This window comes from Microtus pennsylvanicus, chromosome 12 (assembly GCF_037038515.1).
Source record: "Microtus pennsylvanicus isolate mMicPen1 chromosome 12, mMicPen1.hap1, whole genome shotgun sequence".
Taxonomy (NCBI): Eukaryota; Metazoa; Chordata; class Mammalia; order Rodentia; family Cricetidae; genus Microtus; species Microtus pennsylvanicus.
This window is the reverse complement of record NC_134590.1, coordinates 66,382,340-66,394,622: the sequence shown is the minus strand read 5'-3', so window position 1 is coordinate 66,394,622 and position 12,283 is coordinate 66,382,340. Positions and strand designations below refer to the sequence as shown.

Sequence of the window (12,283 nt, the reverse complement as noted above, 5' to 3'; positions counted from 1 at the left end):
GCCAGGTCCCCACCCTGTACTTGTAATTCAGTTGGCATCTTTCTTACAAGAGCTTCCTCAGCTTCAGTCTGACCAGAAGTAGGGCTTGGTTCTTTGACAGGAGAGTAACCATTAGTACCCCACACCAGCTTTTCCATATTAGTCTACATTCCTGGACATCACAAACTGGGCTCCCTTTTCTCAGAGGCCAGAGCAGCTTAAGGTCATCCAAACATTTAAAAACTGCCATGCCTGAGGCAGATCCACCCTTCCCAAAACCTGATCTTGACTAGTGCCTCACCCACACCCTGCTCTTGATCACTACAGTCAAGCACCACACAGTGCCTTCAGACAGCTGTCAGATACCATGTCAAATGTCTTAACGTGTTAACTCCAAACACCTGATTGGAGAGGTTAAAGAACTTAGCATTTAATCAAGTGTGTTGGTGCACACTCTGGCCAGGACTCAGGAGGCTAAAATACAATCATGAATTGAGGTCACAAATACTGAAGACTGGAGATAGGATAGGGTTCAGTGGTGGAACACTTTGACTGGAGATGTGCCTAAACACCCAGGTAGTATAGATTCTGAATCCATAAGACCGATGGATGCCAGGAGGGAGGAAAGGAAGGACAGCAAATAGAATTTCTGAAATAGTCTTGTGGCCACACATCACAGGTCTTGACAAAAGTGGGGTCATGTGGGAAGAGGCTGGGAGTATCCCTCAGTGCAATCAGAATTCAGGGCAGCAGTTAACTTCCCTGCCATCCCATTCTGCCTCAGTTCTGAGGGATGTAGGGGTACCACTCAAGGGGACTGCCTTAAGCCTTTGCTTTGCTTTGTTCTGTTACAGAATACAGGAAGCTGGTCATGTTCATACACACAGTGAGTGCAATAAAATTGCCATACTGTTTAGTTGAAGGCCAGCTAGGAAACATGGGCCCTACTGCAAAACAAATAGGAAAATGGTCATGTGTTCATACCAGGAGCCATTGCCTCAAGATTATTGTCCCTTGAGGCATCTCAGAACACAACCCTTTTGTTGTTCTAGATGATTCTGCTGTATGTGTAGGATCTGCAAGAAACCCAAGGCTACAACAGTGGCCCTGAGCTGGCTACCTTGATCATGGTCCTCCAGTGTTCTGGTCACATCCATGAGGTCTGCATTCACTGCTGCCATGTCAGGGAATCCCAATGTTAAAGGCTGCGGTGAGGAGCAAGACACAAACAAGCCCCAGCTCAAGGGACTGAAAGAGTTGTCTTTGTTGCTCCTCCCTTCAGAAGGTTGGTAGACATCACCAAGCCACACCGAGTACTTTTTTTTTTTTTTTTAATTTTTATTTTCGAGACAGGGTTTCTCTGTGGCTTTGGAGCCTGTCCTGGAACTAGCTTTGTAGACCAGGCTGGTCTCGAACTCACCCGAGTACTATTTTTAACTCTTAGTGATGACTACAGTCCTATTTTACAGATGAAACCATTAAGGCTTAGTGAGCTTAACTAAGAAGCAGTTTCAAGATTGAAACATTCCAGGCTGCAGAAATGGCTCAGAGGTTAAGAGCACTGGCTCCTTTACCAGAACACCTGGGTTAGTTGAAGTCCCAAAACCACATGGTGGTTCACAACTATCTATAATGAGATCTGATTCCTGCAAGTGTACATGCAGATAGAACACTGTATATATAATAAATATTTTTAAAAAGATTGAAACATTCCATTCTCCAAGGAACCTATTTTTAAGCAAGAAGATAACTCAAAATAGCTTCAGGAAGTCCCTGAAACAGACCAAATTCACTAGGCTCCTTTCTCCCCACCAGGGTAAGCAGAGTCAGGCTGCAAAGAAGACTCTGAGACAAGCTGAGCTGAAAGGAGACCTGAAAGAAGTAGAAACCCGCTGAGCTAGCTGCCTAGAAGAGGTTTAGAGCAACTGAGGCACCTGTGGCAGGCTGTGCAGTGTGCTCCAGGTTCCCAGCTCTGTGAGCCATCACTCATGCTGGACGGGCTTTGGTGATGCTGATGTCTTTGAGTCATTTCTGCTCCTGTACGTAACTCCAATAAAAACTGAACTTTTGTGGTATCTGTACCTCAGTCTGTCATGCGTCTCTCCTGTGTCCAGAACCCTGAAGGAGGAGGAGGAGTCAAATTCCTGCACAGCTGCTGGCTGCACTTTTACCTCAACCTCCCCAGTCTTCAGTTTCTCTAGATCTACAAAACTCATATGGGGCTGGCAAAACGACTCAAGAGATAAGAGCTCTTGCCACCAAGCTACAATCTCCAGGACTGTACATGGTGCAAGGCAGAAAAAACTCCCAAAAGCCTGCCTTCCATACATATCCTGGCATGTGTGCATGCGTGTACACACAGACACACACACACAGAGATGTAATAAAAAGTGTCTGTGTAGAAGATTATTGCTGGGTACGATAGCTCCTTACTGCTTGTTCTAGACCAGGTCATTTCTCAATTCCTTCACTTAGTATTTAGTCTCCATATCCAATTCCCCACCTCCAGTCTCTCCCTCCCTCCCTCCCTCCCTCCCTGCTGGTTGCTGTTTAGCAGCTCTTTCCCAACAGTGCTGGGATTAAAGGTATGTGCCACCACCGCCCAGCAATAACAATATAATAATACTAAGCCCCATCTAAAATGTCAATGTCCTTTGAAAAGCACAGGTCCTGTATGACCTGCCCTCATGTCTCTACCACTCCAGCCTTGCAAACCTACCCCCTTGCTTCCCTATTTCCCCCCTTCCTTCCTTCCCTTCTTTTTTGAGACAGGCTCCCTCAGTGTGAAAAACTCTTCCTTTAGATATCTCCCAGATTCCTCCTTCACCTCCTTCCTTGACCCGAGTTAAAATTACAGTTTTTCCACACACCCGCAGGTTCCAGACTCTTCTCCTCAGTACCTCTTCCTCTCTCAAACCAGGGGCTGCTTTCCTGACAACTGAGCTGGGTGAGACTTGGCACACAGTGATCCTTGCCTGTGATCCTTGAGAGTGTAACAGTCACGATCAAGCTGCTACTCCCTCAGCTACTCTCCTGGAGATGCCCTTCCTAGAGGTGATTCCACAGTCTACAAGTCTAGGGAGCACAGTGGGAGCTTTATGAAAGCTGTGGCCATTCAAGTAGCAGGCAGTGCCCAGCCCGTTGGGCGACAGTAGGGGGCAGGATTCCCCAGATCTTCCGCGCTCCTCCTCAGGCGTGGAGTTGCCCCTGCCACGCCCCCTCCGTAGCCTAACCCGCACCCACCTGCCTATCCCTGAGCCCCAATGTCCTGGTCCCCTAAACTACTGTCTCTAGGCCATCCTGGAGGAAGGGCATCGGGTTATCTGGCCTGCAGAGGTCCACCAGGGAAGGAGGTGACTCTGCAGTCCGGGCTCCTATCGCTTCCGGGAAGGCCATTGTCGCGGAGGAGGACTACTAAAAGAGTCCGAACTCCTCCTCGGGAGATCCAGGACTGAGGAGGTGGCAGATCAAGAGTGAAAGATTGTCAAGAAGGCATCTTCGCCCGCCTCGGGGGTCTAAGGGTCGAGAAGGGCGCGGCCCCTTTAAGAGCGCGGCCCCGCCCCTTCCTGGCCGGATCCGAATTCCAGGGGGGCGGGGCGGAGCCGGCGCCGGGATGCTGCGAGCTCGGGCGGCGCCTGTGTGCGGCGGCGCGACCCGGCTCCGGCCCCGCCGGGGCGATGCTCCGCGGGGCGGCGAGGTGAGCCAGGTGAGCGCGGGGACTCCCAGGACCCCTGTCCTGGGTGCCCGGAGGTGGGCCGGGCGGTGCGGGGCCTCCGCTTCTCAGGGCTGTGTGACCTTGACCGGCCACGCACCCTCTCTGGACCAGGCCGCGAGCACTGCGGAGGCTCGCGGGGCTCATTCGGAGTCCGGGTCTTTCAGGCACCGGCCGGGGACGGCTTCTCCCAGAAGGCAGAGCCTGCCTGGGCGACCCGACTCTTCCACCCACTGCTCCGCGACCTTCTGCCAACGCCTGCCCTTTCTGCGCCTCAGTTTCCTCATCTGTAGAATGGAGATAGCGTCGCCGCGCAGCCGGTGGCGCGGCCCTTAGCGGAGGGGTGAGGAAAAGGCGGGGACTTCGTGAGGGCTCTGGGCTGAGCCGTGGAAACTGCCCCTCTGTGGTCCTGCCTGGGCGAGGCCCCTCTCCTGGCCCTCCCTGCCCACATGTCTTTAAGTGGCGTTTCTCCCCGCGGGTGCCAGCCTGGCCCTAGCCAGCCACCCCTCAGAGCCAGACAGCAAACAAACAGTAAGATGGTGTGAATTTCATTGAGCGCTTTGGAGCAGGCCATGGCACTGTAGCCACAGTGGCAGGCTGCAGAGGGAGAGTCCATGCGGGTCTCCACGGCAATCCTGACCTTTGTCTCCTGCCTACAGTGACTCCACTGGCCCTGGGCATGGCGGACCCAGTGGCGGGCATCGCGGGCTCTGCGGCCAAGAGTGTGCGGCCCTTCAGATCCAGTGAGGCCTACGTGGAAGCCATGAAGGAAGACCTGGCCGATTGGCTCAATGCCTTGTACGGTCTAGGTCTACCCGGTAGTGGTGATGGCTTCCTCACAGGGCTGGCCACAGGCACAACCCTGTGCCAACATGCCAACGCTGTCACCGAGGCTGCCCGCGCTCTGGCTGCTGCCCGCCCAACCCGAGGTGTAGCTTTCCAGGCACACAGTGTGGCGCCTGGCTCCTTCCTGGCCCGAGACAACGTGGCCACTTTCATCGGCTGGTGCCGGGCCGAGCTGGGGGTGCCTGAAGTGCTCATGTTTGAAACCGAGGACCTGGTGCTGCGCAAGAACGAGAAGAGTGTGGTGTTGTGCCTGCTGGAGGTGGCCCGGCGCGGGGCGCGCCTTGGCCTGCTAGCCCCGAGGCTGGTACAGTTTGAGCAGGAAATTGAGCAGGAGCTTCAGGCTGCCCCTCAGGTATTCAGCGTCCCTGCTGCTGAAGAGGGTACCACTGAAATTGTCGCTGCATCCGGGACTCACACGCGCACACCCCGTATGACACCCAATGACCTTCGGAACCTCGATGAGCTGGTGAGTCTTCTGAGACATACACTGGGTGGCCCCTGCCCACCCTCCTCACCTGGGGACCAGATGGCAGAGCTAATGCCCATCCCATCCCTGAGCCTCCGGGGGCCCACTCTCTGCAGCCTGCCCCACAGAAAGGGTGGTACGTATGGTGACTGCCGGGTGTATACCTGGACACAAAAAACTGGATAAGGCCAGAGAGGCAGAGTTAGACCACACAGCCCAGCTGTGTCTGAGCAGATAAAAGCCCAGCTTCTGGCATGAGCTCTTCTTTTTGTATTCAGTCAGCAGCAACACAGTTTGGTGCATTGCTTCATTTGGAGGACTGACTGGGGCATCTTTTGGCACACGGGTGCTAGACAGACCTCAGGCTAAGCGCCTGCTGCCCCCGGCCTAGGCTAGGTGCAAACGGTGTCTGGGGAGACCTCAGCTCTGGTGCCCAGATGGAAAGCCTAGCTGCTGCTGGGAACAGGAAATGCTATTGGAGCATAGGAGGTCCAGGCTTCCAGCTCCCTCCTCCTTTCCCAAGACCTAGGTGTCCCTGCCGCCCCCCCGCAGCCCCCGCAGCTGGACCGAGAGTTTCCTTCTTATCAGGAGCTCTGGACCACGATGTGCCTTTCTAAGAGTCAGGCGCTGTGTGGCTGCTGTCCACACCCACCCCCAGCCCGGGCCTGGGTCACCCAAGGCCCCACCTGCCCATTCCCTTTGGCGCCTCTGTTGGTAGGGAGGATAGACTCCCACAGAGCCAGCTTGTCACCGCGGCCTGGCCTCCATTGACATGCGTGCTTGTCAGGCCTCTGTGCCTGTCGGTGCGGTGCGTGTGTTCCACATGGTGCCCCTGGTTGGGATGCTCAGATGGGAGCATGGGCCTCCTGTGCGCATCCTGGCCTGGCTGTGGATGGCTCCAGGACTCTCCTGGGCTTAAGGCTTCTCAGGGAGTTTCTTCCAGAGAACAGTCCCTGACCTGATTGCAGCCCTATCCTCTCTGGTTGGCTTCCAGAACTCTCAAGAGTTCTCAGAGCCAGTGAGCTGGCAAAAGGTCCTGTGTGGGAGGGAGTGGGCACTTCCTCCTGTCCTGCTGCTGTTAAGCCCCAGAAGGAGGGACTTGATCCTTGACCTTCAGCCTCTGGTCTTTGGCCTCAGGTGAGGGAGATCCTGGGTCGTTGCACCTGCCCAGACCAGTTCCCCATGATCAAGGTCTCGGAGGGGAAGTACCGAGTAGGAGACTCCAGCTTGCTTATCTTTGTGAGGGTAAGTGGGGACGGAAAAGCCAAGTCTAGCCACCCAGGACGTGTCCAGGAGGCCCGCTTAACCTGCCCTCTGACCTGCAGGTGCTGAGGAGCCACGTGATGGTTCGCGTGGGTGGCGGTTGGGATACACTGGAGCACTACCTAGACAAGCATGACCCATGCCGCTGCTCGTCCACTGGTAAGTGCCGGGTGGGAGTGTGGGCCACCGGCAGGGAAGGACTGGTCTCTGAGGCCCTGCCGCTCACCCGCAGCATCCATCCCCACAGCCCACCGTCTGCCCTCACAGAGGGCCGGGACTTTCTCCCCACGAAGGGGATCACCCACTCCTAGTCCCCGCCCTGGTAGTCCAGTCCCTGGGAGTGAACGCCGGGGCTCCCGGCCAGAAATGACCCCCATCAGCCTGCGAAGCACAAAGGAGGGGCCTGAGGTCCCGCTCAGGTGAGAAGCTGGAAGGCAGAGAAGCTACCGGGGCTGGTGGGGGAGGGGCGTCCGCTTGGGTGCGGTGACTCACACCCTGGGAAAAGTTCCCGTGCGTGGGGGCGGGCCTGGCTTTCCATCTCCATGGTAACCCAGACAAACCAACAACACAGCTGGGGCGGGCTCCAGGCGGTGGCCGGTCCAACCCAGACTTCGGAAACCTGGGGCGGGGAGTAGCGGCCTCACCCGGGATACTCACTTGTCCTGGAAGTCCCCTGGCCAAGCCCAAGCCTCACCAGCTCTCTCCACCCGCGCCAGTGATGCACATCTCTCTCGCTCCCCGCCTCAGGCCCCGAGATCAGCTGCCCCCCCTCCCCCGCTCCCGCCGCTACTCCGGGGACAGTGACTCCTCCTCAGCCTCCTCGGCCAAGAGCGGCTCCCTGGGTGCCCGCAGCGACGACATGGCCACTAGCTTCAGGAGGGAGCAGCCCAGCCACCGGCTGACCTCTGGCCTCCCCGCCTCCCCGAGACGGCCGCCCACCCCTCGCAGCCAGTCTCGAGACCGGCTGGACCGGGGACGGCCCCGCATGACCCCTGGAGGCCGAGGCGCTCAGCTTTCGGCCTCCAGCCCCGTGCGTCGTGCCCGTAGCCAGAGCCGCGAGGAACAGGCGGTCTTGATGGTGCGGAGGGACCAAGACGGGCAGCACTCGTGGATAGCCCGGGGCAGGGGGGGCGGGGGGCCGGGGGGTTCTGGAAGGAGCACCCCACAGACTCCGCGTGCTCGCAGCCCTGCGGCGCCCCGGCCTTCCCGGGGCCCCAGCCCGAGCCCAGAGCTGGCTGCCACACCTGCCAGCGTTTTCCGCACACCGCTGCAGCTTGATCCACAGCAGGAGCAGCAGCTGTTCCGGCGACTGGAAGAGGAGTTCTTGGCCAATTCCCGAGCCTTGGAGGCTGCTGCCAGCCGTACCCCCATGGGACCAGCCCCTGACCCCCCAGCTCCGGACTCTGCTTACTGTTCGTCCAGCTCTTCATCTTCATCACTCAGTGTCCTGGGTGGCAAGTGTGGCCAACCCGGAGAATCAGGCCGCACAGCCAATGGGCTGCCTACACCCCGCAGCCAAGCTCTGTCCAGCTCCTCTGATGAAGGCAGCCCCTGCCTTGCTGTAGGGGGGGCAGTGGATGCAACCAGCTCTCTAACTGGCCCAGAACCGTCTCTGACCTTGGCAAGGGGGCGGATGGACACACAACCAGACCGTAAACCCTCACGAATCCCCACACCTCGGGGACCCCGCCGCCCATCAGGACCCATGGAGCTCGGGGCTTGGCATTCCCTGCAGTCGGTCACCCCAAGGACCCAACCAGATTCCTGAATGTGATGGACCGGCTCAGCCACACCCATACCCCATTCCATTTTCTTTGTGGCCTTAACCTACCCTCTGCATCAGGGACCCCCTTCCACCTCTTGAGCACCAGACCTCATGGGACCAGACCCCACGGGACCACATGGCACAATGAGACACCTGTTGTACATTCCGGTTTCAGGGATGAGTGTTGCTATTTAATTACTAATATTATTGAATGCCTTAGAGGATACTGGGCCAGCCTGGTGTCCAGTAAACAGAACCTCTGACAGTAAAGTTTTGCTCCAGCTCCTGTTTTTTGGGGACTGAGCCTTCATTATATGCTGGGGTTCTAGAGTTAACTGCCTTGAGGCCAAACCTCAGTGCTCCGACCTGCCTATTCCAGAACAAGAAACCCTTAAATTGTGCGTTTAAATTGTTTTTTATTACCTGGTAAGGCATGACTTAAAAAGTAGCTCCAATAGTCCAACACTGGAGAGGCAGAGGCAGGTGGATCTTTGTAGTTCAATGCCAGTCAGGCCTATGTCGTGAGACCCTGTCTCAAAAAGCCAAAACCAGAAGGTATTTGCAATAAAGCGCCAGGAGCTGTACGAATGCTTCCAGCCATGTTCATATTCAAGTCCTTTCCATCAGCGATTGTGACCCAATAAGGTGTCAGATAAAATTGATCTTGTTGAATGATTGGGAGTTGGCTGGGTCCAATCAAGTTCAAAGAAAAGCCTGTCGGCTAGGAAACTGGGTGGGAGCCTGCTTTTATGAGATTTCCCTGTCCATTCCAGTCACATGAGGCTGCAGCGCGCTGGATGCAGCGCCCCCTGCAGTCGTAGGGCCGGATGCGCAGGACGTGTGCGCACTAGAGCACAACGCAGAAGCTCTCGGAAGAGACGCAGCACGTGCCAATTGTATTTGGCTGAGCATTCGAGGTAGCCGCAGCGCCAGCCCCTGCGTACTAGAGTGGCCAGTGCACGACGAGGTCCGAAGCGCAGCCGCTGACGGTCCCGCTTGTTGCCTACCACGAGGATGGGGGCCTCTGGCGCGCCTGCGGGCCTGGAGGCCGGATGGAAATGAGAGACGCAGTGCTGGAGACTCCGTGGCCTCCTCCTCATGTGTACAAATGCAGGCGGGTCCCTTCCTACTGCCAGAGACCCCCGGGTATTCCAAAGACCTCATACAGCGGGAGGCCTCAAGGGCACAAAGTATGATCCAAAAACACCCAAACCAGAACTGCCCGCTCCCCTAAGCAGACCTCCACCGCCAGCCAAGTCTCACCTGTTTTCTGCTATGCGCTGCCTCAGGGCTTTCACATAATCAAAACTGTCGGGGCTGCAGATGTCGTAAACCAGCACAAAGGCGTCTGTGTCCTGCAAGCTCCATTCTTTAGGGTCTGGCCACTCCTGGGGGTAGAGACTGAGGTTTACAGCTGGACATACTCCAAAACCCCATGGTTCCTCCTCAGATCCCATCACCTCCCAAACTGTATGCACCCTCCCTCAGTCTAGATTTTCCGGGCGTGCCTGGATCTTGTCAGTCCCGAACTCTCCCTCCGTCCTGGACCTCCGGTCAGACTAATATCCCCGCAACCTATACAACTACTGCTACTCTAATTGCCAGGTGCGGACCCCGGAATCGGCCTTCCACCAGCCAGCAGATGTTGTGACTGTCCCGGTGCAGCTGAACAGGTGAAGCCTCTGGCCTAAGCACCTGCTGCTCTTTCCCCTTGCAATATTCTTACGGCTTCCTTTATCCATTTAGCCTCCCAGGTGTTGCTCGACTGCCAACCCCTCTGAGAAGTCTTCAAAGGCATCCAGCGCCAAAGACTAGTAGTCTGTCTGGGACTTTGCACAAATCACTGAGTTTTTGATCCAGGACACAGGAATGAGGGAGCACTGACCCCCTCTAGAAAAGATGCTCCTGTATCTATGTCTGGCTCAGTCTATCACAGCGGCTCAGCTCAGACAGTACTGTGCCACACGCCACCAGCCCAGGCAGGCAAGAAAGACACCAGAACTCACGGTGACAAGAAACAGTCACGGGTGCCTCTAGGCTAGTGCAGGAGGCTCCCATGCGGTACAGCAAGACATACTCTTTAATTCCGTAACACGCTGGGGCGCCCTGGGTCAGTCCACGTGGACACGCACGTGGGCACCAAGCACACACACACACACACACGCCTGGCCACCTTCGAACCGCTACCTCGAGACTTCTGGGGCTTGAGCTAGGGCCAGCGACGTCACCATCGCGGATACTCAGGTCGTAGACAGCGCCGTCGAGTAGCACGGCCGGCCGGTAGAGGCGAGGACCATCTGTGGGCCGGTGGCGCTCGGGATAGTCACCGAACAGGAACTGGCGGATGATGGCAGTCTTGCCCACTCCCGGAGCACCCAGAACAGCCACACGCAGGCTGCCGCCCATGGCTGGCCCGCGCCCCCGCGCCCGGTGCCGGGGAGCTTCATGAGCCGGCACCGCGCCGTGCGCGCCCTGCCGAAGACACCCGCGTCGCGCCGCCTGCAGCACCTGGGCAGTAAGAGGCCAGGCCCGAGGATCGAGCGGGCAGACGAACCCGCAGCCCCGCTGGGAGAGCGCACCCGGCGCGGCGCAGACCCGCCCCCGCCCGCAGCTCTGTCCTCTTCGCTCCGGCGCCGGGAGCCGCCGCCCCAGCCGGCCGCGCGGGCGAGCAAGCGAGCGAGCAGGGCCTCTCGGAGGCGGCGATGAGGTAACCGCCCGCCCCGCCCCTCCCGGGGAGGGTCAGGGCTCATTGTCTGCAGCCCCGTTAGTGCCTAGTCCCCCAGGGGACAGCGTGCTCCCCTCAACCGTTCTGAAACAGAAGCCTCTGGGCGCCACCTTCCCTCTCCTCCAACACCGTTAGCTGCAACCTGGCTGTTGGCCAAGCCCAGGTCCCGGGAATCAGGCCACCTGGGGTCAGACCCGGCCTCGGGCTGAGTGACCTTGGACAAATCTCCTGGATCTCCGTCCCCGCCAGCAGCGTTGACCCGTGGCTTCAAGGCTTCCTCCTATGGCCTGAGACCCTAAGCGCCAAGTCCTTTTCTGAGCTTTACCCTGCGTCATCTTTGAACCTGAAACCTTAACCTGGTATTCTTGGTTTAGGGAGGAGGAAACTGAGGCTGGAGAGGGGCGTCCCCAAGTAAGAACAGCGGAACCCTAGTCCGAACCTGCATCTCCTCTGAGACCCTTCCACCTTCTTTACACCCACGAGGGCAAATGACCAGAAGAACAGGGTTCAGAGGACTAGCCTAAGGGGAGGTGGGGACAGAAGGGTTTGAGCCCGCACACAAATCTCTGCTCAGAAGCTCAGCCCCAAACCACTGCCTCAAGAGGCTGGAGATGCAGAAACAGATCCAGATTCACGGGTTACTGCATAGAATCCCTCAGAGGGAGGCATCATGCCATCCAAACGGGGCAAGCACCGAAGCTCCTCCGACAGTTTGGAAAGTCTGGGTTGCCCAGCCTCCATCTGGCTCTGCCATCTCCACACATATGGAAGAACTTCCAAGCCTCTGCCCTCCACCCAGATACTGCGAAAAGCAGACACGTGACCTCCCCCTAACCAAGGCGGTCATTCAGTCACCTATTCAACAAGTACTGCAAGTCTAGCCGGAAGGCTCTAGAAGTACTTAGAACTAGGGCTCTAAAGGCTCTGACCGTGCACCCACTAGCGGAAGAAAGGGAGGGAGAAACTAACCTGTGAAGGGGGAGAATGCAGACCCTCCCACAGGAAGCAGGTGTCAGCTGCCAGGGGTAGTGCTTGGAGGCTGGATTATCTTCCTGTCCCGGAGCGAACCTAGGCCTGGTCTGGCTCCTTCCCGCTCCAGCCGCTAGGGACTGTACAGCGGCGACAGTCTAGGCCTTCACATTCAGACGAGTGACAGCTGGCTCCCCGCCCCCTTCCCCTTCTTGCTGAGTTTCCCTAGAATGACTCCTCTTCCGTTTAAAGGTTTTCAGGCTTCTGGGTTTTACGAGCTGCTTCCAGAAACAAAGCGAGTAGATAAATTCCCTTCCTCTTACCACAGGGCGGGGAGCAGGGCAGACACCAGGCTGGTCTTTGGGGCTGTGTGTGTCTTAGGGCCCAGCGCTGGAGTTCCCTAAAACTAAAACGTCAGATTCCTTTTTTGTGGCTGAGTGCCCATGGTGGGCTTCCTCTGGAGTCGCTAGCGACATTGTGGGGGCAGGTCTGGCCCCCAGTGAGACGTTGAAGCCAGTGTTTATCTGTTTTGGTTTGATTTTGGTTTTTCGAGACAGG

At 57.2% G+C, this 12,283-nt stretch overlaps 2 protein-coding genes across 6 annotated transcripts; one reads left to right on the top strand and one right to left on the bottom strand.

Annotated features, from left to right (window-relative positions):
- The first annotated feature begins 3,538 nt into the window (after positions 1-3,538).
- Positions 3,539-8,301, top strand: Gas2l1 (growth arrest specific 2 like 1). 2 transcript variants are annotated; one of them, XM_075944179.1, is made up of 7 exons: positions 3,549-3,685; positions 3,859-4,034; positions 4,351-5,003; positions 6,141-6,248; positions 6,329-6,425; positions 6,514-6,685; positions 7,014-8,301. In XM_075944179.1, exons 3-7 carry the CDS (start codon positions 4,371-4,373, stop codon positions 8,032-8,034), a joined length of 2,031 nt encoding a protein of 676 aa, XP_075800294.1. In that variant the 5' UTR covers positions 3,549-3,685; positions 3,859-4,034; positions 4,351-4,370; the 3' UTR covers positions 8,035-8,301. The 2 variants fall into 2 exon arrangements, with proteins under 2 accessions (XP_075800295.1, XP_075800294.1); XM_075944180.1 differs by lacking the exon at positions 3,859-4,034 and having other exon boundaries at positions 3,539-3,685.
- A 126-nt stretch (positions 8,302-8,427) lies between these two features.
- On the bottom strand, positions 8,428-11,958 carry Rasl10a (RAS like family 10 member A). 4 transcript variants are annotated; one of them, XM_075944182.1, is made up of 4 exons: positions 11,726-11,958; positions 10,219-10,503; positions 9,295-9,419; positions 8,428-9,160 (listed from the first exon to the last, which is right to left on the bottom strand). In XM_075944182.1, the coding sequence occupies exons 2-4, from the start codon at positions 10,435-10,437 to the stop codon at positions 8,779-8,781; spliced, it is 726 nt and encodes a 241-aa protein (XP_075800297.1). In that variant the 5' UTR covers positions 10,438-10,503; positions 11,726-11,958; the 3' UTR covers positions 8,428-8,778. The 4 variants fall into 4 exon arrangements, with proteins under 4 accessions (XP_075800297.1, XP_075800296.1, XP_075800298.1 ...); XM_075944181.1 differs by having other exon boundaries at positions 10,219-10,539; positions 11,726-11,955; XM_075944183.1 differs by lacking the exon at positions 11,726-11,958 and having other exon boundaries at positions 8,428-9,157; positions 10,219-11,595.
- Positions 11,959-12,283: the final 325 nt, after the last annotated feature.